Source organism: Oryza glaberrima, chromosome 6 (assembly GCF_000147395.1).
Source record: "Oryza glaberrima chromosome 6, OglaRS2, whole genome shotgun sequence".
NCBI classification, from domain to species: domain Eukaryota; kingdom Viridiplantae; phylum Streptophyta; class Magnoliopsida; order Poales; family Poaceae; genus Oryza; species Oryza glaberrima.
Window position 1 is genome coordinate 10,920,021 of NC_068331.1, and position 25,902 is coordinate 10,945,922.

The 25,902-nt window shown below is 42.8% G+C and overlaps 2 protein-coding genes across 2 annotated transcripts; both read left to right on the plus strand.

The window, feature by feature from the left end:
• The first annotated feature begins 2,155 nt into the window (after window positions 1–2,155).
• Window positions 2,156–12,314, plus strand: LOC127776192 (nuclear pore complex protein NUP155). The gene is made up of 13 exons (XM_052302550.1): window positions 2,156–2,621; window positions 3,783–3,952; window positions 4,130–4,256; window positions 4,916–5,178; window positions 5,260–6,892; window positions 6,964–7,176; window positions 7,310–7,557; window positions 7,661–8,072; window positions 8,767–8,972; window positions 9,092–9,437; window positions 10,387–10,605; window positions 10,715–11,043; window positions 11,489–12,314. Exons 1-13 carry the CDS (start codon window positions 2,460–2,462, stop codon window positions 11,586–11,588), a joined length of 4,428 nt encoding a protein of 1,475 aa, XP_052158510.1. The 5' UTR covers window positions 2,156–2,459; the 3' UTR covers window positions 11,589–12,314.
• Window positions 12,315–17,983: 5,669 nt separating this feature from the next.
• On the plus strand, window positions 17,984–19,273 carry LOC127776898 (aspartyl protease AED1-like). The gene is made up of 2 exons (XM_052303466.1): window positions 17,984–18,618; window positions 18,700–19,273. The coding sequence occupies exons 1-2, from the start codon at window positions 17,984–17,986 to the stop codon at window positions 19,271–19,273; spliced, it is 1,209 nt and encodes a 402-aa protein (XP_052159426.1).
• The last annotated feature ends 6,629 nt before the right edge of the window (window positions 19,274–25,902 follow it).

Sequence of the window (25,902 nt, forward strand, 5' to 3'; positions counted from 1 at the left end):
ATAACCTGTCATAATAAGCTATATGTTTATTTCAGCTTATTACTCATAATAATCCAGAATATAATAATTTTAAACTCAATCAAACAGCTAACTCACAGTGAGTGAGTACGCAAACTCTCAGGAAGTCAGGAGATCGCGTGGGCAAACAACGAACTCGCGCGGGCAAATGAGATCGACGTGACCCCGTCTCGAGTTCGCACGGAACAACGTGAAGGCGCCACGACTTTGTCGAACTCTTGCGAGCAAACAAGGTCGACGTGACATCGCCTTGAGTAAGCACGGGATGGCGCGAAGTCGCGACGACTTTGCGGGATGGAAGAATGAACTCATGTGCACCGCGAGTTCGCATCCTTGCTTTGCGACGACGATATATATTTTTTCTAATTCTTTTCAAACTTGTATATTTATGTAAAACTGATGAAAAAGTATATATATTGTTTTTAGTAAATTTCACGTAACAACATAGTTTGTGATTCAAGTTGCTCAAAACCATACATATTTTGACACTTAGTACTTGCACTCTCCGTCCTAAAATAAGTATAGTTTGGCACTATTCATGCCTAACGTTTGACTGTTCGTCTTATTTAAATTTTTTTTATTAATATTTGTTGTTATTAGATGATAAAACATGAATAGTACTTTATGTGTGACTATTTTTTTAAAATTTTCTTAATAAATTTTTTAAATAAGACAGATGGTCAAACGTTGGACATAAATACCCACGACTATACTTGTTTTAGAGCGGAGGTAGTAACTACATATATTTTGTTACCATACTCAGGGAATGGATCCACCGTGAAATTACGGGTCCCACGGGTTTTATTATTTTTTCAGATTGAATTGCCACGTAAGCGCCATGTCAGATGAAGACCGAGTCAAATTACCTACGTAGCGCGCCATGTCGGCAAAACCGCCGAGGGCCCTCATCTGTACCGGTTTTGATAGTTGAGGGACCCGTTCTATCTGGTTTTCCGGTTGAAGGAAGAAAATCGAATTCGTTGTTGACAAGTTAAGAGACCTTAGATGAACTTATTTATTTTATAAACATCTTTGGCCCAAGTTATCTCTAATGACCCATTCCCCCGGCCCAACTATTATAGTCCCAGTGTCCCACGAGGTTACAATAACCCTAAAACATAGGAGCTGCTCCAGTTTGATAGCTCCCTACCCAGCTACTACTTCCGTTCTCTAATATAAGGGATATTCACTATTTTTTTAACGTTTGAGCACTTGTTTTATTTAAAAAATTTGTGCAAATATAAAAAACGAAAAGTTGTGCTTAAAATACTTTGGATAATAAAGTAAGTCACAAATAAAATAAATAATGATTCCAAATTTTTTTAATAAGACGAGTGGTCAAACAGTGCAAGCAAAATGTCAAAATCCCTTATATTAGGGGATGGAGGGAGTACCATGATACTTTATGGAATTATTACAATTATATGTCATCGAATTTATAACTATCGGCAAATACTTGAGCGTATTATCATTTATCAATTTGTCATGTATGTTGTACGTATTTGTGTTGAATGGAATGAGGATGAATTTGTGTCATGTAATCATGGTACGTTGCTATTTAAATGTGCGATGTTACAGTTCGTTGTTTTCAACATGAATTGTCGACTTTCGACCAGGGGTGGAGCTAGCCCTATTCATCGGAGCCAGCCAACCCGTATGAAATTCCTAAATCCTCTAGTAAACATTGTCTCGATCCATGGTTTACCGTGCAATATGATAGGGCTAATCCCGATAATATTTTTGGTGGCATCGTCTCGGTTTCGATCGAATAATTCCATTTTCGATTTACCGATATTTTTGATATCATTTTCATTTTCGGCTTACCATTTTCGCTTCGATTTCCGAAAAATAATATAATTACGAAAATGGTTGGGAATTCATCTGCACGTACGCAAAACAAAACAGCTCATTAGTACTGTATGATTAATAAATTAATACAATGGAGATGAGATCGGAAAATATGGCTGCAGAAACACAGCGTTAGGGTATTCCCTGACAGTTTCCGACCGTTTTCATCCGTTATCGACGCATGGGGAGCTCAGGGAGCGCCGGAGCGGTGCCACGTCGGCAACAGTAGAATTTTTTTTTTCTCCGTATACCTCCGGGCGGTAGTAAAAAAAAAAATTCCACACCCAAACCCTAGCCCCGCGCCGCTCCATCTCCCGCCGGCGCGCGCCGTCGCCGCCGCCGCCGCCGCCTCCGCCTCCCCCTCGCGCCGCCACCCCCGCCTCTCGCCGTCCCCGTCGCCGCCACTTCCGCCTCCGCCTCGTTTCCCCAACGCGGCACGGCCAAAAGCGGGGGAACCCGCGCTGGAGAACTTGAAAAACCCCAACCTAACCCCCTCCACCCCGCCGTTCCTCACATTTGCGCCCCCCCTCGCCGCGCACTAGGGTTTTTTTTCCTCCGCGCCTCCTCCCCGCAAGAGGCGTATTGCTCCGGCGATGGCTTGGGCGGAGGACGAGGCGATTGGCCCCGACGTGGCCTCCGCGGGGCTCCACGTCTCGGAGCGGATCGGCCGCGACGCCGCCGCTCAGCCCGACCTGGAGGAGGCCCTCGAGGCCTCGCGCTACGCCTCCCATCCCTACTCCTCGCATCCCAAGGAGGTGAGAGCTCCCCGGAACCAATCGCGTGCTCTGTACTCGGGGCTGTGCGCGGCTGAGCCGTTGATCTGCAGAGGCGCTCGTTGTTGGGGAGTCATTATTTTTGGTAGATTTGCTGGAATTTTTAGCTATTTAGTTGAACTGGGCTGTGCACCAAGCAGCTGTTGTTTTGGGCGATTTGCTGGAAATTTTTAGCTATTTAGTTCTTTGTTTGCTGGGAGAAAGGGGAGGGGAAGCTGTGAAGTGGGGTGTTGATGAGAACGAGAACCCTGAAATGGGCCGTTATGTTTAGTTAAGTAGAACGTTAGGGTGAATTTTTCTGTAGCTACGGTAGTGCATCATTTGAAAATTCTGGTTTATCTTCTGTGTCATAATTTGAGATCCCGCGAGGCTGGATGACGGGACAAAAACAGAGCTCACCAATGTATTTATGGGCCAATTTAATTTTGTTATTAAATTTTAGGATCCTGCTAACCCTGGATTATGTATAATAAACTGTGGAATAAACTCTCCAGTTATATTTGAAATCCAGGGAAAACTCTAGGGGAAGTTATCTTTTGATATACGTTAAATAGTGACACTTTTTTGCAGCATCATTAATCACTCTGTGAGCTTATTTCCCTGTCTCCCTTAAATTCCTTCTTTCTGGGTGAACATCCATAGTTTGATTGTAGTTTGGGGATCCCATACATTCCAGGTAGGCAGTGAAATTTTATGAAACTAGGAACCAACTTGTATATCCTTCTTTCAACAGATGGGACAAACCGACAAAGGGTATAGAGTTCACCTCTCAAACTGTTAAAATATTTGGAACCGATTTGAGGTGTTTTGTTTTATTACTTTCCATTTTTTCTGTTAGATTTGTGAAGCAATTCCTTTATGAAAAAAAATCAACGGAAGTGCAGGGATCCATTGTATCTGTTGCAAATCAACATTTCTTGTGATACTGGATGCTTATGCTTGATGTTAATGAAGAATAAATAGACACCTTTGTGCTCTCCTGTAAAAGAGGAAATTACATAGATCCAACTATTCTTTTCTACCTCCTGTGTATGTTTTAAGTTATACCCTGAAGTTATTATGAAAATGTTCCTCAATTTTTTTGGAAATACATCTTTTATTCTTTTGTGCTTCATGCACTCACTCTGCCCCTTTTTATTTCAGTGGCCTCCTTTGGTGGAAGTAGCAGAAACTAGGCAGTTACCTCCTATGCTGGTTGAAAGATATAATGCCGCTGCTGGTGAAGGAACAGCTCTTTGTGGAATATTTTCTGAAATACACCGTGCCTGGGCAACTGTTGACAATTCGTTTTTTATTTGGCGCTTTGATAAGTGGTAATTGACTTGCTTCTCTTTATATTTGCCTGATACATTGAACTTAGTTGAAAACAATTTTTTATGGATCAAGGTGATTCTTACCTTTTGTTTCGAAATTTTCATGTTGTCCTTAGCATGCCGTGCTAACCATCTAATGTATGAACATATGGTTTGGTATTATGATGTACCACTCAGGGATGGGCAATGTCAAGAGCATAATGCGGATGAACAAGTGATTTGTGCTGTTGGCCTTGCTAGAGCAAAGCCTGGTGTTTTTGTTGCAGCCATTCAGTACCTTTTAGTATTAGCAACTCCTGTTGAGGTAATAATGCCCCTTTGAATCGCTACATTCCGTGCTAAACTTGAGCAAACCTATGATGTCTTGCGGACACACCATTAGTTCTATTTTGATTAAGAATCTAAGGTTAATGTTGATCTAAAAGAATATCACATAATTAGCTCATAGGTGTTTTTTTTTTCCTGCAAGGACATTTAGTAAATGCTACTAGAAATAGAACAACAGAAGTGCAAGGACATTTAGCGATGCATTATCTCTTGGAAGCTCGTATACATTACAAAAGGTCTTTTGCTGAATAAAGCTTCACTAGTGTAGTGCCCATGCATTGCCATGTATCTCAAATAAATAATACACTTATTAAGATCAATCAAGCAAGCTCATTTGCATACGAGATGCAATCTTTCACAAAAGATCCTACAAAAATGACGCGCATAGGTCTGTGTAGAGTCATCCACAGTATCAAAGGAATGGGACAATCACTGACTCCTTTTATAAAAGAATAAAGATACAAAATATCTGTCTCAGTTACTATCAAGCTTCCTCTTTGCTAATCTTTCTCTTTGGTGATTGAAATTTACCATGTGAACTAGCCAATCTTCCAAGCAACAATTTTACTACCTTTTCTTCTATTTATGATCTTTATTTCCAAGCCGCCATATACTCATCTGCAACTGTTGTGCCAGCTGATACTTGTCGGAGTTTGCTGTTCAGCTAGTGGTGATGGAACTGATCCGTATGCGGAGCTCTCATTGCAACCTTTACCTGAGTACATTATTTCTACTGATGGTGTCACAATGACATGCATCACTTGTACAGATAAGGGTCAAATTTTCCTAGCTGGGCGTGATGGCCATATATATGAGCTGCAATATACGACTGGTTCAGGTTGGCGAAAGCGCTGCCGTAAAGTTTGCCTTACTACTGGTTTAGGCAGCCTTCTTTCCAGGTATTAAAGCTGTAGGACAAGAAATGTGACGCTTTGCTTTGTTTCTTAACAGTCTCCCAATTATTCAAACATGATTTTCAGGTGGGTTTTGCCAAATGCATTCAAGTTCTCGGCTGTTGATCCTATTGTTGATATGGTTATTGATGAGGAGAGAAATACAATTTATGCGCGCACGGAAGGCATGAAGATGCAGCTATTTGATTTAGGAGCTACAGGCGATGGTCCTCTGAGAAAGATCACTGAAGAAAAGAATCTTGTTGATCCACGAGATGCACCTTATGGCAGTCGGAGGCCTAATGCACAAAGAGCTGCACGATCCCCCAAACCATCAATTGTCTGCATTGCACCTTTGTCAGCCATGGAATCAAAATGGCTTCATGCTGTTGCTGTTTTATCAGATGGCAAGAGACTGTTCCTTTCTACATCAGGTGGGAGTAGTTCAGTTGGACTTAACACTGGTTTGCAGAGGCCAAGCTGTCTAAAAATTGTTGCTACCAGGCCTTCCCCACCTCTAGGGGTTGGTGGTGGTCTCACATTTGGTGCTGTTTCAGCTGCTGGCAGAGCTCAGCCTGAGGATCTTGCTTTAAAAGTGGAGTCCGCTTTCTATTCTGCTGGTGCTCTTATAATGTCAGATTCATCTGCTACAGCTATGTCCTCCCTTCTTGCTGTGCAGAAAGATTCAGCTGCCCAATTATCCCTTCCCAGTACTTTTGGGACAGCATCTAGAAGCTCGAGGGCTCTGCGAGAAACAGTCTCTGCTTTGCCTGTTGAAGGTCGGATGCTTTGTGCCTCTGATGTCTTCCCGCTTCCAGATGCTGCTTTCATCATGCAGTCATTATATGCGGACGTGGAATGCTTTGCATCTTTTGGAAAACCTTCTGAGAAGTCATCCATTAAACTGTGGGCTAAAGGAGATCTTCCTACCCAGCATATCTTACCTCGGAGGAGGATTGTTGTATTCAATACTATGGGTTTGATGGAGGTAGTTTTTAACAGACCTGTTGACATCCTAAGAAAATTGTTTGATGGGAACACTTTGAGATCTCAGTTAGAAGAATTCTTTAGCCGCTTTGGTGCTGGAGAGGCTGCAGCAATGTGCTTAATGCTAGCTGCTAAGCTGCTTTATGCTGAAGATAGCCTGATAAGCAATGCAGTTTCTGAGAAAGCTGCTGAAGCATTTGAGGACCCTGGACTTGTCGGAATGCCTCAAATTGATGGCAGTACTGCCTTGTCTAACACTCGAACTCAGGCTGGAGGCTTTAGTATGGGACAAGTTGTTCAAGAAGCACAACCTATATTTTCTGGTGCATATGAAGGGCTTTGCTTATGCTCTTCTAGACTACTGTATCCTATCTGGGAACTTCCAATTATGGTGGTTCAAGGACTGGTAGGTTCCAATGATCGTGGTGATGGTGTGGTTGTTTGCAGGCTTTCTACTGGGGCCATGAAGGTTCTTGAGAGTAAAATCCGTTCATTGGAAACATTTTTGAGGTCAAGAAGAAACAAAAGAAGAGGACTTTATGGTTATGTTGCTGGTCTAGGAGATTCTGGTTCCATACTGTACAAAGCAGGGCCTATCATTGGGTCTGGTGGTCATAGCAGTGGGAAGAGTCCATACAGCTCTCGCATTAGAGACGCTGATCCAACAGATCAGTCTGCATCAAATAAAAAGCAACGGCTGCCATACACATCAGCTGAACTAGCTGCGATGGAGGTAACACTTCTGAAATTTATTGGATGCATGCCTTAATTTATTTTTACTAACGGTCCTCAATTGGTAAACAGGTGAGGGCAATTGAGTGCCTTAGGCGGTTGCTTCGAAGATCTGGTGAAGCACTCTTTCTGCTTCAACTTATTTGCCAGCATAATGTTGCTCGCTTGGTTCAGACACTAGGTAATGATTTGCGCAAGAAACTAGTTCAGTTAACATTTCATCAGTTGGTATGTTCTGAGGATGGTGACCAGCTTGCCATGCGCCTTATTTCTGCACTCATGGAGGTAACACTCTCCCCCCTCTCCCTCCCTCCCCACACTGTCAACAAAAATGAGAAGAAAGCACAAATGTGACACATGCCCACAGGGCTTTCTCACTCATTCCAATTTAGTTTTCTTTTTATGTGAATCTTTGCAGTACTATATCGGTCCAGAGGGCAGAGGAACTGTTGATGAGATCAGCACTAAATTGAGAGAGGGTTGTCCTAGTTACTTCAATGAGTCGGATTATAAATATTACTTAGCAGTGGAATGCCTTGAGAGAGCATCTATGACAAACAATCATGACGAGAAAGACATCCTTGCTAGAGATGCCTTCAATCTTTTAACTAAAATTCCTGACTCTGCTGACTTGAGTGCTATATGCAAGAGATTTGAGAACCTAAGGTTATTGGTTCATTACTTACCAAATTACATTTTGTAGCATAAATATACAAATTCTACATATTCTCCATTAGCTGACTTTTTTCACTGTTGTGTGGGGGTCCAGGTTCTACGAGGCAGTAGTCCGTTTGCCTTTACAGAAAGCTCAAGCACTTGATTCCAATGCTGATGTTATTAATGGGCAAATCGACGCAAGGCATCATGATACTATAACTGCACAGCGTGAACAGTGCTATAAAATAGTTATGAATGCTCTACGTACCCTCAAGGGTGTTGGACAGAGTGGCACACAAGGTGCAGACAAGTCATCTGCTTCAGTTACTGCACTTGATCCAGCTTCTCGAGGGAAGTATATTAGACAGATTATTCAATTAAGTGTCCAGTGGCCAGACACAGTGTTTCATGAGCATCTATATAGGACTCTTATTGAGCTTGGTTTGGAAAATGAACTTCTGGAATATGGAGGTTCTGATCTGGTTGCTTTTCTCCAGAGTGCTGGTCGTAAGCATCATGAAGAGGTGAATCCTAATACCTACTGATATTTGATTAGAAATGCAATACGTATCCTGATGGAACTTGAAACACTTGATTGATGTGTTAGATTCATCCATTTATGATGGGAACTTGTATTTATTGAAAAGTGCCATTTATTGCCTACCTTAAACTTTTATGGGATGGCCTGTGAATTTTCTTTTGATGGCCCCTCTACCGTTGCAAAATCAGGATTTTAGCTTTTCTGTGCTTGACTGTGTGTTTTTGCTTTCTTGCATTTTGGCCCTTCTTCGTCCCTTTCCTTTTACATGCTTACTGTCCTGATAGGATTCATGTGTTCTAAACCCATGTATGATGTATCTTTAACAAAAACAAACTATTGGCATGATTTACTTGATAAAAAAATATCCTTTCAGTTCAAGCCTGGAAGTTGCAAAATTTCCCTAGATACACATGAGGCAGCTTGTCATGCCTTAAATAATGCCAGTTAGAACATATCTTACTACCGTGTAGCATCCTACGAATTAATGTGCTCTCTGCGTTAAGGATCTGGACAAGTCTTATATGCTGGCTATATGATTCCACAGATACCTTTGAGTTTGCTATATCTTTCCAATTCATCAAGTGGTTACATCAAACTCAGTTTATGTCTCTACTGTGTTATGGATATCCGCATTTTATTCTATCCTGACCAGTTTTTCTATTTCTTTTTCCATTTAGGTTCAAGGACTTTCTGTGGTTGCATCAAAAGCCTCTCAACTGACTGATTTGGATGCACCTATTTCAACTAGTCAAACCAAGTATCTTGAGCTGCTAGCCAGGTATTATGTTCTCAAGGGGGAGCATATTGCTGCTGCTAGAATGTTGTTGATATTGGCAGAAAGACAGTGCTCCAGTGCGGAAGAAGCTCCAACTCTTGACCAGAGGTCTCCCAATTTTGACTCAACTTCTATTCGTTTACTTATGTGACTTTTGCTCAGTTTTGGTCCTTGCTTTCATAAGGTCCATGTGTCATGGAATGAAACCTACCTTTTTTTGCATCCAGGTATCAATATCTGAGCAGTGCAGCGATTCAGGCCAAAAGCGCAGGCATTACTGCAGATTCTTCGAGGAACCCTATTGATAGCAGCACGATAGATCTACTTGAAGGCAAACTTGCAGTTCTTCGGTTCCAAATGCAAATCAAGCAAGAACTAGAGTTCATGGCTTCACAGCTTGAAAATCTGTCAGGCAGTTCTGAATCACCAAATGATCCCTTTCCTCGTGATAACATTCTAGCTGATGCGGAGACTGCTAGATTTGCCATGGACAAGGCTAAAGAGCTTTCACTGAATCTAAAGAGTATTACTCAACTTTACAACGATTATGCTGTTCCATTTAATCTTTGGGAGGTAAGACTATCTTTGTTTCTTGGTGGTTTTTTCCTTGATCCTGCTTTTACTTATTTAGACTTCTCTCTTGTAAGAGAGTTGCTAGGCAATAAGCATTTCTACAATTGATAGCAGCACAGCAGATCCACTTGTTTTTACTAGGAATAACCGACATATCTATGGGGATTGTAGCATTCGGTAGAACTGTGAAATTCACATCATAAGTTGGGAAACAGATCCCCTGACTTTGTGCAGTCTGCAGTTGTGCCACTGACATGTGGACCATACCACAACTGCAAACTGTACAAAGTCAGGGAGTCTCATCCGATAAGTTCTAAACTGTCATAAAGATTGCACTCCTTTTACTGTTAAAGTCATATGAACTGATACCACAAATCAGTAGGATAGACTATGATGTCTTGTGGACTTGTGGTGGTAGTGTGATCATACAATGAAAACCGGTGATCTGAGCATATCCTCAGCATTCCATTGCGTCTTTATACATATAATAAATATACTTGACTGGTTAATATATGCAGAATTTCCAATAAGGTTTTGGAAACTTTGCACATAGCTACATTAAATGGGTAATACAACTTTCTCACTGTAAATTGTATCTCAAAAGAGTTTACTTGCTTGTGTGAAAATAAGCAAGCACTTTATCAATATTTACATGTTACCGATAGGTATATCTAAATCCTCGAATTTGCATCCACAAAAAACTGTTTTCGAATTTCTCATGTTGCTGAATTTACAGTTTGTGATATAGTAATATAGCTCTATAACTGGGTGTGGGATCACAGTAAATTCTCACAAGCTGCTGCTCTAAAGTTATATAATATGGTCTGCATTTTTCTTGTGCAGCTGTATTTAGTGCTTTAGTTGTACTTATTTACTTGTTAAGGCAAATCTGTCTTAGGTAGTCACTGTAATTTTTCATTTTTCATGACGACTTGAACCTTGTTGTTAGGTTTGCCTGGAAATGCTCAACTTTGCAAATTATTCTGGAGATGCTGACAGTAAAATTGTTCGAGAAATTTGGGCCAGGCTTCTTGACCAGGCACTTACAAGAGGTGGTGTTGCAGAAGCATGTTCTGTGGTGAGAAGAGTAGGTTCAAAACTTGATCCTGCAGATGGCGCTTGTTTACCATTGGATATAATATGCCTTCATCTCGAGAAGGCTGCATTGGTAATCTGTCAATTCTTCTATTTATGTAGTATTTTTTATACTAACAAGTAACAGTAACCCATTTTGTAGTGGTATTTACATAATTATGCCATCATGCTAATATCTACAGGATAGAGTAAGCTCAGGAGAAGAATTAGTTGGTGATGAGGATGTTGCAAGAGCCCTTCTCGGAGCCTGTAAAGGTCTACCTGAACCTGTGCTTGCCGTGTATGATCAACTGTTATCAAATGGCGCTATTGTTCCCTCCCTAAACCTGAAGTTGCGGCTTCTGAGATCAGTTCTTGCAATCCTTCGTGAATGGGGCATGACTGTCATTGCACATAAACTAGGCACCACAACTGCTGGGGCTTCATTCTTTCTTGATGGAACATTTTCACTGAATCAAACATGGTCTTTAAATCAAGGCGTTCGAGATAAAATAAGTAGTTTGGCAAACCGGTACGTTTACTTTTAATTTTTCCATTCTTAGTGTGTTTTACAAAGTGTAATTTTTTTGTTGTTGGATTTCTGTACAAATATGCATATGGCTGGCATCTTGTCACACTGGCCTTAGCCATTGGCCACTACCTGATGTGTGGTATGCTAGCCGGTAACAATCATGCGTCATGAAATCCTAAACTGAGTCATCACAATTTATTTTGACAACTAAGATTTGAATTATTTATCGTTAAACTTCAATTTTATCTTTAGCATTACATTTTTTTTATTCAACATTGCCATATAAAATTATAAACCCCTGATCCCTGTTAGCCTTCAAGTCAAAATACTCCTGCTTCTTTGTACTACTGCTATCTCAACATATTTTCTTGTAAATATCATGTAACCACTTTACAGTTAGAGCTGATTATTTTCCTTTTACTTTATGTTGTATGTGCAACTTCAGGTATATGGCTGAGGTGAGGCGGTTAAGCCTTCCAAAGAACCAAACAGAGAATGTCTATCGAGGTTTCCAAGAGCTAGAGGAGAAATTATTATCTAATTAACCATTTCAATTTGTATTCTCGGCATTGTAAAACATGGATTCGTGCATTCGTTGTACCAAGTAGAGAGATAAAGCTAATCCATCCTGGTTCAATTGGACATGATCTCCGAAGACTCCGATAGGCTCTTCCTGTGGTTGACGTCATTGCGAGATCCCAAGGGTACAAGGGGCTGCATATCAATCAGATATTATCCTTCTGTGCAGCCCCCTTTATTTTAAGTAATCAGTACTCCGCATGAATTACGGAATTACGGCTGTTGATGTGGTAAAGTTGTTTTGTGCTGATTGCTAGCAAGTCCTGCGGGCGATGCCATTCGTCTGGCATTACTAGAAGTGGATCAGGAGAGTGGAAAGTGAACTAGGGCTGTTAAAGCGACACAGATCTCTTGTTTCATTCATGCTGTAAAATTTCAATTTGTATCATGTTCTCTCAATTCACCCCAGTTTAGTTTTTCAGCCAAAATCAAGATCATGCTCTGTACTTGCCATTATAATCTGGGTTAATTTTGTCTACGAATGGTCAGTCGTTGTCAAGCTCAATGTATGGTGCATCAAGTTCCTTGAAAAGAAAAGCATGTGAATCAAATAATGGAGATGGTGGTTCTGCTCATGATGATAGTAGAGGCTATGATGCTGATCATGATGATATTGGGGAGTACTGTGGTGACGATCATGATGATATGAAGTCATTCTTGCCATTCATTTGGACTGATTAGCTTGAGATTCATTAAGATATGAAGTCATTCTTGCCATTCATTTGAACTGATTAGCTTGAGATTCATTAAGAAAACTATTTGTATGAAGTCAAATGTTTAGCTAATTTTACTATACTAGTAGAGTAGTGGAAAACTCACAGTGCTTGTATGATCATCAATCTTGTTCATATTTCCTTTTAAACTGAATTACTAAAACCTGCTAAACAAATGCTTCTCATATGAAAAGCAAAAAAACTGCTAAACTAATGCTTCTCGGATGACAAGCAAGGTTACAATAAACGAATGCTTCTCGGATGACAAGCAAGGTTACAATAAACGAATGCTTCTCGGATGACAAGCAAGGTTACAATCTTTTGTGGCTAATGTTGGGTTATCTTTTGTGGCTAATATTGGGTTGATGTGATGTAAATTGCTGCTAGTGTCGTCAATTATTAACCACTAATAGTCATGCACGGTAAAAATAAACTATTGTAAATGTACAAATGGAGTGGTATTCATGAAAAGCACATCTCATTTGAAGTACCGGAAAAGACGAACCTTCATTCAATTGTGCAAAACCTACGCACACATCCAAGTATTATAATAGGAATTCTCCAATAACACCTTGATTAATTGATGGAAAATAAAAGGCATACTCTGAAACTAAAATTTCACTCAAGCATTATGTAGATCAGTTTAAAGGTGACAAGTTGGAACAAAATATATAATCTTAGAATTATAGTTGCGTGTTAAGGTTCATATCCTTGACCTGGGGAAGAGAGATTTCAGCACCTGCCCTTGAATCTTGCATCATGTACATAAGTAAATCAAATTGACAGTTGCATAGATTATTTCTTAGAATTTTGTCATGTTAACCTAGGGTGGAAGTGAAACAATAGCACAGAAGTATTGTCGCCATGTACTTAGCTTCATTTTCAAATCTTTCTCCGAAGCAGATTTTCTACTGGTAGTATAATTTTGTTAAGAAATCAACCTGAGACAACTACTTCATTGAGTATAACTTTGATAAAGCTATGTGTTACGGTGTTACCAATAGCAGCAGTAGTAGCAGTAAACAATCTGAGAGTTCAGAAACAGATAGAATAGTTACAAAATCAACCCAGAGTCAATCAATGATTCATACAATTCTACGTTCCTGTAGGACACTAGCCTCACAATTTCCTCCTAGATCCAAATTGTACATTAAACAAATTACTATGGAATGAGCAATGATCTATATAGATAATTTCTAATGGAAATAACCACAAAGACTAACCTGCCAAATGTAACAATCATAATTATTAGCCACTACCATGAGTTTCAAAACTGAATGACATATCATCATACTCCTTAATATCGTTTCGGTCACAATTTGTTGCATCTTTGCTAACTTTCCATTACCCCTATTCTTAAAAAAATTTTACTTCATTTGTGCTGGATATCTATTGAAAACATGAAAACTCAGGTTGCCAAGGTGATGATGTTCCTTGTCCGGGCTCCCGTAGGTTGGATTCGACGAGGAAGCTGGTGGGCGGCATGGAGGAGGCAGCCTGGGTCAACGCATTCAGGAGTGGCGGCGGGGTAGAGGACGCTGGCGATAGGATGATGCGGCAGTCTTGTCGATGGTAGGACTGGAAGCCGACTGGCGAAGGGGCGTCGGTCGGGTGTGGCGGAGGCCATGTGCTGCCGATGTTCGGATGGTAATTTCGGATTGGGCAATGTACCACGGCAGTAGGGTTGCAAAGGGTTCCAACTTCCAAGCGAAAGCTTTGCCCAATGTTTGATTGGGCCAACAGTGACTACGCTTTCGAGGTGGTAACCCTCCTGAGGGCGCTGTTGAGGTACTTCTCTTCCCACGGCAAGGAGCTCTGGGTGAAAATCTTGTCCAGTTCTTTGGACAGACGACAACGGCGTCTTTCGGCGTCGCGACCTTCGTGAGGGCGTCGTTTTTTTTAAGTTTCCGCTCCGTGGTGGTGTTGTAATCCCGGTGGCGACCGGTCTTGCATAGCGACGGCCGGTTTGGTGCTCGGCTTCCCTCTTTGTAGCATGTGTTTGTGTGGCTGGCACACGGTTCGAGGCATGTGCTCATCCTTCCTCGATAGCCAGCTGTTGATGAAAAACTTTCTTGTAACCATTTGTTCCTCTATCTTAATAATATTTGGATGACCTTCTTTGGTCATTCCGGAAAGAAAACATGAAAACAAAATTGAATCTATTCAAAATTATGGACCGAAAGGACATGGAATTGAAAATAAAAATGAAAATATTCTTGCATTTACTTTCCTCTCTCGCACTATAGCCCCTACTCTTCAAGTGCTATATGCATGTAAATACATGTACCCTCGAGGACAATGTGTTCCTTTCAAGTGCATGAGTATATATGGCTGGCCTGCAAAATAGAAGTGATGTTAAAAAGTTGATACACTATAGCACTACGAATGGCATAGCGGCATAATAGAATTTTCTCACAATTGTTCTTTCTCTGAAAAAGAACAAATATGCTGAAACTATTCACTTGAAAAAGGCACATCATCTCATTACAAATTTGGTACTAAATCACCAAAGAACACATGAAGTGAAAATTGTAGGGATCAATACTAATAATCCACTGAAGAAAGTGAAATAGGCACATAAGAAATATAACTACAGAAAGATAGTCATGCAAACATTTGTTTCCCAAAAGCTATACTGTCACTTACAAAAAATATAAATGATGACCAGAACATGAACTAATTGCATGTTGGCCTTTTCTAGTATATAAAAGGACAACATTTGGATTGCTAAACATGTACCTTGCTGAAGGGAATAATAGGAAAAATCACCTTTGTCATGTGAAGAGAAAATGTGTAGCCAACCTGAGGGTGGAAGGAGGCGTATTGCCAATCAGTGGAAGGTCACGAAGCTCTACGCGGTGACACTCAACACCGTGCTAGCGCTGCACCTTGATCTTCTGATCAGTTGAGAGATCAGCTGCAGGTATAGCAATGGAAGTGATCATAATGCGGCCTGAGGAGATGGCAACACGGTAACTTCAGAATTCAGAACCCCACTGTCTTGCAGATTTGGTTATTTTCCTGTAATTCAGAGGCAAAATTAGCAACATAGTAATTTAGTTTTTACCTTTTGATTTGCAATTGCATCCCTTGTGAATGGTAATTTACTTCTATTAACTCAATAAATTAACATACATTCTAATTCATGCTGTCAGTGTTATGGAATGACATACCCAATAGTCTTGGTTAAGCTTGGTGGGACCCACCATATACCAAATTTTATATGGAATCATACCTTGTATACGGAAGGTATTCCGGATAAGCAAGGAGAAGCAGAGTTCAACATGAAAACTACAAAGGCTATTTAGATCGTATCCATACTTGTTTCCCTAATTCTATTTGGATAAGGGGATATCTTTCAAAATTCCTAATTAGCGCATACGCGCTAGCTAATGATCTGGCGCATGTTTTGGTTTACGACCTCACGCGTGGCTTAATTTGGTCCGGCCCACCAACGAGGCAACGAGGCGGCCGTTTTTTCTTTTTTCTTTTTTCCGCTAGCTAGGAACCGCGGAGGCATGCACTCATGCGCCGGATCAAGAGGGAAAATCGTGATTTCACAACATACATACAATTATTGATAATCATAGTTTTAATTAATCTTTCCTTTTTTTTGGGAGATTGGTTACCTTTTTTACTAAAAAAATTGTATGTGAAATTTGAGACATTCTATAGAAGAAAATTAAGTCACACCCATAATTTAAAACTTCCAACTCAAAATTTGAATTTTTAACTTAAATTTTGAAAACTTTCAATTAAAAATTTAAACTTTCAAGTCAATTTTAAAAACTTTCAACTATAATTTCAAAAACTTTCACCTCGAATTTGAAAACTTTTGACCCAAATTTTAAAAACTATCTACTCGAATTTTCAAAACTATCAACTCGAATTTGAAAACTTTCAAGTAGAAATTTGAAAACATGTAACTCAATTTTGGAAAACTTTCAATACAAATTCGAAAAACTTTCAACTCAAATTTCATCCACCCTCCCCACCACTCATTTCCCCCTCTCCTCTGTCTCCCTTACGCACAACAGAGGTGAGCGGCCGGCGACGGCTCCGACAAGCGGCGGCGGCAGGGCGGGGCAGCGGCGGCTCCGCTCCTCGCCTCCTCGGGCGCCGACGAACGACGACGAGCAACGACGGCGGCGGCTCCCCCCTCCTCGCCTTCTCGGGCGCCGGATCCGCCGCCGGCTCCCCTCCTCGCCTCCTCGGGCGCCGACGAACGACGACGACGCCTCCTTGAGCGGCGGTGGCTCCGACGAACGACGACGGCGCTGACAAGCGACGACGGCGGCGGCTCCCCCTCCTCGCCTCCTCGGGCGCCGGATCCGCCGCTGGCCGGTCTCGGGGAGGGGAGGGAAGGCAGCGGCGACGAGGAGAGGAGACGCGCGACGACTGCCGCGACGATGACACGTCGACGACGACGACGACTACGGCGACGACGACTGCCGCGACGATGACGACGTCGACGACGACGACGACTACGGTGACGACGACTGCCGCGATGACAATTGCCGTGCCGACGGCGCCGACGCGATGACAACGACGGCGCCGCCTATGGAGGCCGGCGGATGGAGGAGGCTCTTCCCTCTCAAAGCAGTTCGCCGTCGACGACAACACGTTTTTTTTTAAGTTTACATGTTGATTGATGTTGATTGATGTTAGCTTGCAAGTTGATAATGTGAATTTGAATCCAATGCTTTCCTGGATGAATTTTGTGATAATTTGAGATTTATGATTTGAAACCTAGGAGGGTGTGGGGTGGGCTGGTGGGAAATTTTTTTTTGGCGCGGTGAATATTTTTGCAGGCGGGCTACTGTAGCGCCTGTAAAAATATGAACTGCCGCCTGTGAAAATTATTTTTTCTAGGCGGTGCTTTGGTCCGTCTGGAAAAATTGAGGATTTTTACAGTCGTTTAGGTACAGGCAGAAGGTTTGTCCGCCTGCGAAAACGTGTTTTGACCGCCTGGAAAAACGTTTTTTCTAGTAGTGAAAAAAAAACTAAGCTTCGATTCATCTTCTAAAATTCCAACCAAAAGTAGAGTAATTCTTCTCTGGTCTCATCTTGGGTCAACCCATCATGGCAAAGCTGATCCATCGATCTACCCCAACCCAACTAATTTCAAATCCATATATCCATCCAGATTAAAGCTCAAATTGCAAATACTGGCTATTTAACACCGGTTGTAGACAGTAACAGTGGCATGAGACGATGGAAAGAGCGGTTTTGATCTACCGTTTCAACCGAACAGTTGGACATGTTTTGGGTGGAAGAACCAACTTCGCGGTGCTGAGATTACTATGTTGTTGTTCCCTCTTCTTGTCGTGTTCATAGAATCTATAAAAGGAAGGCTCAAAGCTCCCATTGGAGGTAGCTTAATTAGCTGGTTATTACTAACACCTGGTTTATTTATACTTCACTTAACACAGCCGATCATTGTTAATCAACAGTAATTAATCATGCCATCTACTGCTCCCTGTTTACTACTATGTGGTCTGCTTCTTCTTCTTCTTCCTCGTCATGGCAGCTCTGACCTCGGAGGTGCACCTCTACGGAGAAGGCACATCGTCCTCCGATCAACCCAGCCTTCTTCGCCGTCGACATCGCCGCGCTTATCATCCTCGATTCCTTCGGATGCCAACACCATGCCACTGGTGCGCCGCGGTGGCGCGCGGAGCGACGAGAACCGCGGGCAGCCGACCGCCGACGAGGTGTTCGACCGTGATGCTGTCCGCCTCCGTTCTCTCTTCGCCGTGCCGCGGCAGCTGGGCGGTGTGGAGGCGGGTGGTGGTGCCCCCGCACCTGCTCTGGCGGCGGCGGCGGGTGGTGGTGTGACGGTTACTCCCATGGTGGCGCCCATCTCGGTGGCTCCTGGCGCGCTGGAGTACCGCGTCCTCGCCGGGTACGGCGCCCCGGCGCAGCGGTTCCCCGTGGCGTTCGACACCAACTTCGGCGTCTCGGTGCTCCGGTGCAAGCCGTGCGTCGGCGGCGCGCCGTGCGACGTGGCGTTCGACCCGTCCCGGTCGTCCTCCTTCGCCGCCATACCGTGCGGTTCGCCGGAATGCGCGGTAGAGTGCACGGGAGCGAGCTGCCCGTTCACTATCCAGTTCGGGAACGTCACCGTCGCCAATGGCACGTTGGTCAGGGACACCCTCACGCTGTCCCCGTCGGCGACCTTCGCCGGCTTCACGTTCGGGTGCATCGAGGTCGGCGCCGACGCCGACACGTTCGACGGCGCCGTCGGGCTGATCGACCTCAGCCGGAGCAGCCACTCGCTGGCGTCGCGAGTGATCTCAAACGGCGCCACCACCACCACCACCGCCGCCTTCTCCTACTGCCTCCCCTCGTCGTCGTCGACGAGCTCCCGCGGCTTCCTCTCCATCGGCGCCAGCCGGCCAGAGTACTCCGGCGGCGACATCAAGTACGCGCCCATGTCGAGCAACCCCAACCACCCAAACTCCTACTTCGTCAACCTCGTCGGGATCAGCGTCGGCGGCGAGGACCTCCCCGTCCCGCCCGCCGTGTTCGCCGCCCACGGCACGCTGCTGGAGGCGGCGACGGAGTTCACCTTCCTCGCCCCGGCGGCCTACGCGGCGCTGCGCGACGCGTTCAGGAACGACATGGCACCCTACCCGGTGGCGCCGCCGTTCCGCGTGCTCGACACGTGCTACAACCTCACCGGGCTATCCAGCGTCGCCGTGCCGACCGTCGCGCTCAGGTTCGCCGGAGGAACGGAGCTGGAGCTCGACGTGCGGCAGACGATGTACTTCGCGGATCCGTCGAGCGTGTTCTCCTCCGTCGCGTGCCTCGCGTTCGCCGCCGCGCCGCTCCCGGCGTTCCCGGTGTCGGTCATCGGAACCCTGGCGCAGCGGTCGACGGAGGTGGTGTACGACGTGCGGGGCGGCAGGGTCGGGTTCATCCCCGGGAGATGCTGATGAATCGTACGTGCGGACGGTGCGGTAGTTCATTTGATGGGTAATTTCGCCGAACACTTGTGTGTATGTGTTGGCGCAATTTAATAAGTAAAACAGGTCACATACAAACAGGTTACAAGTTACAACCGAACAGGTCACAAGTAAAACACAATAACACATATGCTCCCAATTTTCGACAGTTTCTCTTGCTCGAATGAACTGAGAGAATACATCCAAGTATCACTCTACAAGTAAATTAGTTTCCCAATTACATGGAAAATACATAGTACTACTTTCATCAAGAATTTTTTTTTTGGGAGAATTCCCTATATGCCATGTCAAATTAGCCTTGTCCCTTATATGCCACTGAAAATTGGCTCTTTCCCTCTATACCACTAGTTTGAAATTGTCCACCCTTATGTGCCACTGCCGTCACCCCTCCGGCTCTTCACTGTTAATAGAATGGGGTTAGTAGTCATTTTTTTTTTGCATAAATGGCAAAAATGCCCTTTGGCCCAAGTTGAGGATATGGCCCAATCTGGCCGAACTCCCGCACCAGCCATCCCCAGACCAGCAGCTTATCCCCAAACCCTAGCTCCCTCGTATCGAAGGGCGGTAGCGGCGAGGTGGCTAGAGCAACGGCAAGGGCTCGCACTCGGAATACCGTGGTGGTTCGCGTGGCGGTCGTGGCTGCGGTTCCCGTGGCGGCTGCTGCTGGTGCGTGAGGTGGTGGCGGCGGCGGTGGCCGTGGTTCCCGTGGCGGCGACTGCTGCTGCTTGAGGAGGTGGCGGCGGTGGCTGCTGCGGCTTGAGGTGGTGGCTGCGGCTGCTGCTGCTGCGCCTTGAAGCTGTGACGCCCACGCCGGCGGCTACTGTCGCTCCCGCGGTGGTGCCCGCGGTGGCGACGGCTGCTGCGGCTTGAGGTGGTGGCTGCGACCAAGACAACATCGAAAGATGAAGGCTCAAGCAAGCAAATCACCTCCCCAATCTTTGGTGCCTGAAGGGTATGTGTCCATTTTCCCCCTCCCGTTTGGCAATGAATTTTGTTGCATACATGGTAGGATGCACTTATTTTTTGGTATGCATTATGGATAGGATGGATCTTGGTACAGCATATATGTTGAAAATCAGGCTCCATGGGCACCAGAGTAGAGAAAACTTTACATTTAGAACAGAGGAGGTGATAGATAGCAACAGAACAAAATCTTGGGTGCCTGAAGGGTATGTGTCCATTTTCCCCCTCCCGTTTGGCAATGAATTTTGTTGCATACATGGTAGGATGCACTTATTTTTTGTCATGCATTATGGATAGGATGGATCTTGGTACAGCATATTTGTTGAAAATCAGGCTCCATGGGCACCAGAGTAGAGAAAACTTTACATTTAGAACAGAGGAGGTGATAGATAGCGACAGAACAAACTTCAGGGATTTTATTGATCACATTAGAGAGAAGTACCCATGGGGGGTGTATGAATTTGTAACAGTGAACTACTTTGACCCAGTAAACAGAAACTACCCTCAAGTATGCTCAGACCAGTCAATGCTAGAAATGTTTAACAAGAATATGACCACCAAGGAAATATCTATGTTGATTCAAATTCATAAGAACAATGAGCAAGCTGTAGTTCTACCACTTCCTGATTTGCCAACACCTAAAAAGGTAGTTAGTGGGGCAGAACCTAATGTAGCTAATATACATGAGGTGCCATGTACTCCATCTCTTACAGTGCCATCTCAGGCTATTATATCTCAGCCTAGCAGCAGCACACAACCAGTTGTTGATATGTACTTGGCAAATTTATTTGAGCTAAATGAACATGTCGGTGTTGACGATAAGGATATGTATTCTGATGGTGAAATTGTTGTGGCTGTCACTAATGCTGAGCAAGAGAAAGAGCCTACTGATGTGCCTGAGGTGGACAGTGAGGAAAGGGATGAGGTAGAGGTTGAGGTGGAGGAGGAGGGGGAGGAGGAGGAAGGGGATGAGGAGGGGGAAGAGGGGGAAGGGGAGGAGGAGTGGGTGGGTGAAGATGCTATTCCTGTCAATGATCCAGAGGTGGCATAAAAGATAGTGTGTATGAAAACATTGTGCAATTCAGATTGGCAATAGCTCAGCATGCGATTAAACATGAATTCGAGTATAACATTGTTAAGACTGACCCAGGGAGGTTTATTGCCAAGTGTGCTGCTGAGGGATGCTTGTGGAGAATTCATGCATCAACTATGCAAGACAGTGTTACAATGCAGGTTATAACTTAATTTCTATTGTTTTTTCAACAGGTTTTCTAGTTTTGCAGTTGCTAATTAAACCATGTTTTCTTTCCTTTGTTGTTTTGCCAGGTGAAGACCAATAATGTGCCTCACTCTTGTTCAAGTGCAAGAAGAAGTGAAAAGATCAAACTTGCAAGTAAGGCTTGGATATGTGAAAAGGTTAAGGACTGGTTGTTAGAGGATGCAACCGTAGGAGCAAAAGAATTGCAAAGAAGAATCCTTGAAACTCACAAAGTTCTGATTAACTACAAGAGGGTATATGCTGGGAAGGAATTAGCTCTTGAAAAGTTGTATGGTAAATGGGAGGATAGTTTTGACAAATTGTACAGTTACAAGGCAATAATTGAAAGAGAATGCCCTGGCAGCCTTGTTGTAATTGATCACCACACAGTCATGAATAAGTTGAGATTCAGAAGACTATTCTTTGCACTAAAACCTTGCATAGATGGTTTTCGAGATGGTTGCAGGCCATATGTAGCAATAGATAGCACTTTTTTGACCGGCAAGTTCAAGGGACAGCTAGCAATTGCTTGTGCTATTGATGGGCATAACTGGATGTACCCCGTAGCCTTTGGAGTGATGGACTCAAAGACCAATGAAAACTGGAAATGGTTCATGGAAAGACTTAGGGATGCTATTGGTAATCCAGAAGGTCTCACAATTTGTACAGATGCAGGGAAAGGAGTAGATACTGCAGTACATGACATTTTTTCTGCTGCAGAACATAGAGAATGCATGCTACATTTGGTGAATAATTTCAAAAAGAGGTTTCATGGAAAGGTGTTTGATGATAACCTCTTGCCTGCAGCATACTCATATAATCCATATTTTTTCTAGAAGCACATTGAGAAAATGGATCAAGCAAAGCCAGAGGCTATGGCTTATTTAAGGAAAAACCATGTTAGGCTGTGGACTAGAAGCCAATTCTCCGGGCAATGCAAGGTTGATTATGTTACAAATAATTTGGCTGAATGTTTCAATAGCTGGATCAGGCCACATTAAGGATTGCACTTGGTGGATTTCATGGATAAGATTAGGCACAAGTTAATGGTGAAGTGGAACAGGAGAAGATCAATTTCAAAAAAGTTAAAAGGGAATATACTACCACACATTATGAATGAATTGAATGAAAAGAGCAGGGGTTTGAACCATGAGGTTACAAGAAGTGATGATGCATTAGCAGAGGTGGAGTGCAAGGGAGGAAGTGGCCACAGGTTAGTTTTTTTTTATGTTAATTGCAACTTAATTGTTAATTTTTTGCACTTCCTAAGTATGCAATATGTTTGTTCTTTTGTTACGGTGGTAGGTTTGTTGTCAATCTTACAGATAGGACATGTAGCTGTAGAGAGTGGTAGGTTTCAGGCAAACCATGCACACATGCTATAGCTTTTATTACATCCATCCGAGGCTGCAAAATTGAGGATTTTGTAGATGAGTGCTACTCTGTTAGTAGGTTCCAAGTGGCTTATTCAAAAGTAATCCCTCCTTTGGTTGACAAATCTCAATGGCCCAATCCTACCCATGACTTCTTGCATCCACTGGTTCTCAAAAAGGTAGGTAGGCAGGCCAAAAAGGACAAGATCTAGAGGTTGTAGTGAAAAGAGCAACCCAGGAGGAGTTAACAAGGGCAAGCATAAGTGCCCGCGGTGTAAGGGTTATGGTCATCATTGGCATAGTTGCAGAGAGGGTGATCCTACTGATTACCAAGCAATGCTAGCTGAAAGGTAACCTTTTTAATTGGTAATAATGTGATATATTTTTTGTTTACCCTCATTGTAAATTCTGTTATACAACCTACTACTCATTGCAGGGGACTTCCAAAAAAAAGGCAAAAGTCCAGTAATGCACATGCTGAAACTAGCATTGTACATGTTCCTAGCGCATCTTCAGTTCAAAATGCAATATTGTCTGCAACAATAACATATCCACCAAGCAAAAGTTGCCAAACTGGGAAAAAGGACAGGACCTCAGTAATACTTCATCAGGGTCAGTTAGGTATATTAGTTCCATCTACCATTCCAATAATGACTTCCTCATATGCTTATATTTTCCTTTACCATTTATGTCATTGTCAGATCAAGGTCAATGACAGGATCCAACCAACCTAAACCTTTGAGTGTGTTGATGCCACTAGCAGCGCCTAGAGAGAACTCTAAGGCCAAGGCTAAGACAAAGACCAAAGCTAAAGCCAAGATAACTCCTAGGAAGAACACAAAGGATAGCGCTGCTACTATGCCTTTGGCACAAGTCAAACAAAAAGGCAACTCCATTCCTGTGTTTCCGGATAGTCCAGCCATGAGTACAAGGAGCAAAAAGAAATCTCTAAATTTTAATTAGTGATCCCTTTTAATTAACATGTGCTCACATATTTTGGTACTGTGATCTCTTGGTTGCACGGTACTTATGTAGTACTCAGTTAATCTAGCGTTTTGGTACTATGGTGCTGATGCATTTGTCATGTATATGGTGATGGTACTGTATGTGGTGAGATGGCACTTCTATGGGGCACTTAATGGTACTGTATGTGGCACTTAATGGTAGTGATGCATTTTGGGGTTGTATTCAAATCTGTGATAAGAGATGATGCACTGTATGTGCTGATTTGAACATTTATGTCATCACCATGTTATTTATCTGTATGTGGCTTTTGGTGGAAAATTGGATTTTTCATGCCTTTGTTGGAAATTCATATGTGATGATGCATTGGTACTGTCCGTCGAAAATCATATTTTTCTTGCTTTTCTTGGAAATTCATATGTGATGGTACTGTATGTGGTATGCAAAAATTTACTTTTCATATCCAACAGCTATATTAGTACTAAAATGCTACATACGTATAGTATACATGTCAACCAACTTTACTTTGTCATGCAAATATCTTGCCAAATTTCACCTAATTGTTATAACTAATTCTATAGCAACCAGTAAGGGCAAATATGTCTTTCTAACATCCTATTAACAGTGAAGAAATGGAGGGGTGATGGCAGTGGCACATGAGGGTGGACAATTTCAAACTAGTGGCATAGAAGGAAAGAGCCAATTTTCAATGGCATATAAGGGATAAGGCTAATTTGGCATGGCATATAGGGAATTCTCCCATTTTTTTCCCACAAGAGATGACCCGTTTCTTGCGAGTCATCCAAATAGTTATAAATAATTTATTTTAAAATAATAATAATATAAATTAATATGGGATATATAACTATACAAATAAGCAAAATGAAATTTAATTTATACAAGATGTAACAAAGTCTAGCAAACTAAGTTCTAAATATTATGCATATATTCACGGTTATTTGTTATAATTTATAGAAGTCAAATTTGAATTTGCATTTATATAAAGTGATAAATCACATATTAATCTACCTTATCATTTATTTTTACAAAAGAAATAGGAAAACATGTTCTCTAGAGAAATAATTAATAGTGTTCCCTTTCGGTGGTATAATATGATATCGTGCGATTCCTGCCACACTAGTACCCAAACAAAAATATGAATCGTGATAAGAATGTAACTAGTTCGGATATAACCATGACTATCTTATGTATCAATCAAACAAAGGTGTATATGTTTTACATTGGATTTACTTGTTATATATTTGAACAAACATTACTACACAATGAGTTTTGTATGTTTTCGTTTGTAGAGGTACTTGCTTGGGTGAAGAAAAACAGACCGAGCGTAACGAATGCATGAATGATCAAAGAAGTTGATTGGGGACCAAAACAAGACCTTCTCCAAGTATACTTCTACCTCACTCCGTCACTTTTGGTCCATAGAAGACAAGAGATAAAATTCTACATGTTTTGGATTCGGATTCGGGCCTCCTAACAGCATCAACTTCAAACGGACCTAGCCGCTAATATAGAAGGAGTTTCGGGGCCCATGAGTACTTGTTGGAAATATTATAGAGTCTACTTTCATATGGTTTTTGTCCCACATCAAAATTCCTACCGAGCTGCCGGGAATCTATAAAACAAGCCACGTATCTCATCCAGTCCGAATCTGATTTGTGTTTTGGGCCTTGTAATTGTGTCGTGGGCTTAGTCCAAGGGGGTGTGCGCCCTAGAGCAACCCAAGGACGTCCCTAATCATATTTATTCAGTAGACGTCATCATTTAAAGTCGGTTTTACTTAGATTAATCTGTCAAGAACAGTTTCGCCGCTAGATCGGTTTGTAGAACCCCAAATTCGAGTGCTTAATCATTCATATGCAATTGTGTTGCAATCTATCTTGTTCTTGCTTGTGTTCTTCGATTCGCATGCAGGGATTAGCCTTCTCAGCGAAGTTAACCGGGTTTCGGTACGGTTGATAACCAGAGGAGACGTGGTGCTGCGATTGCTGGGCTCAATAGCGTGTTCGTTCAGAAGCCGGATC

Bases quoted from the DNA above. Each gene is read 5' to 3' on its own strand.
- LOC127776192 (XM_052302550.1), top strand. From the start codon at position 2,460: ATGGCTTGGGCGGAGGACGAGGCGATTGGCCCCGACGTGGCCTCCGCG. The intron at 4,257-4,915 runs GTAATAATGCCC...CTGTTGTGCCAG, and splicing joins TATTAGCAACTCCTGTTGAG to CTGATACTTGTCGGAGTTTG. The intron at 7,558-7,660 runs GTTATTGGTTCA...GTGGGGGTCCAG, and splicing joins AAGAGATTTGAGAACCTAAG to GTTCTACGAGGCAGTAGTCC.
- LOC127776898 (XM_052303466.1), top strand. From the start codon at position 17,984: ATGCCACTGGTGCGCCGCGGTGGCGCGCGGAGCGACGAGAACCGCGGG. The intron at 18,619-18,699 runs GTCGCGAGTGAT...GTCGTCGACGAG, and splicing joins CGGAGCAGCCACTCGCTGGC to CTCCCGCGGCTTCCTCTCCA.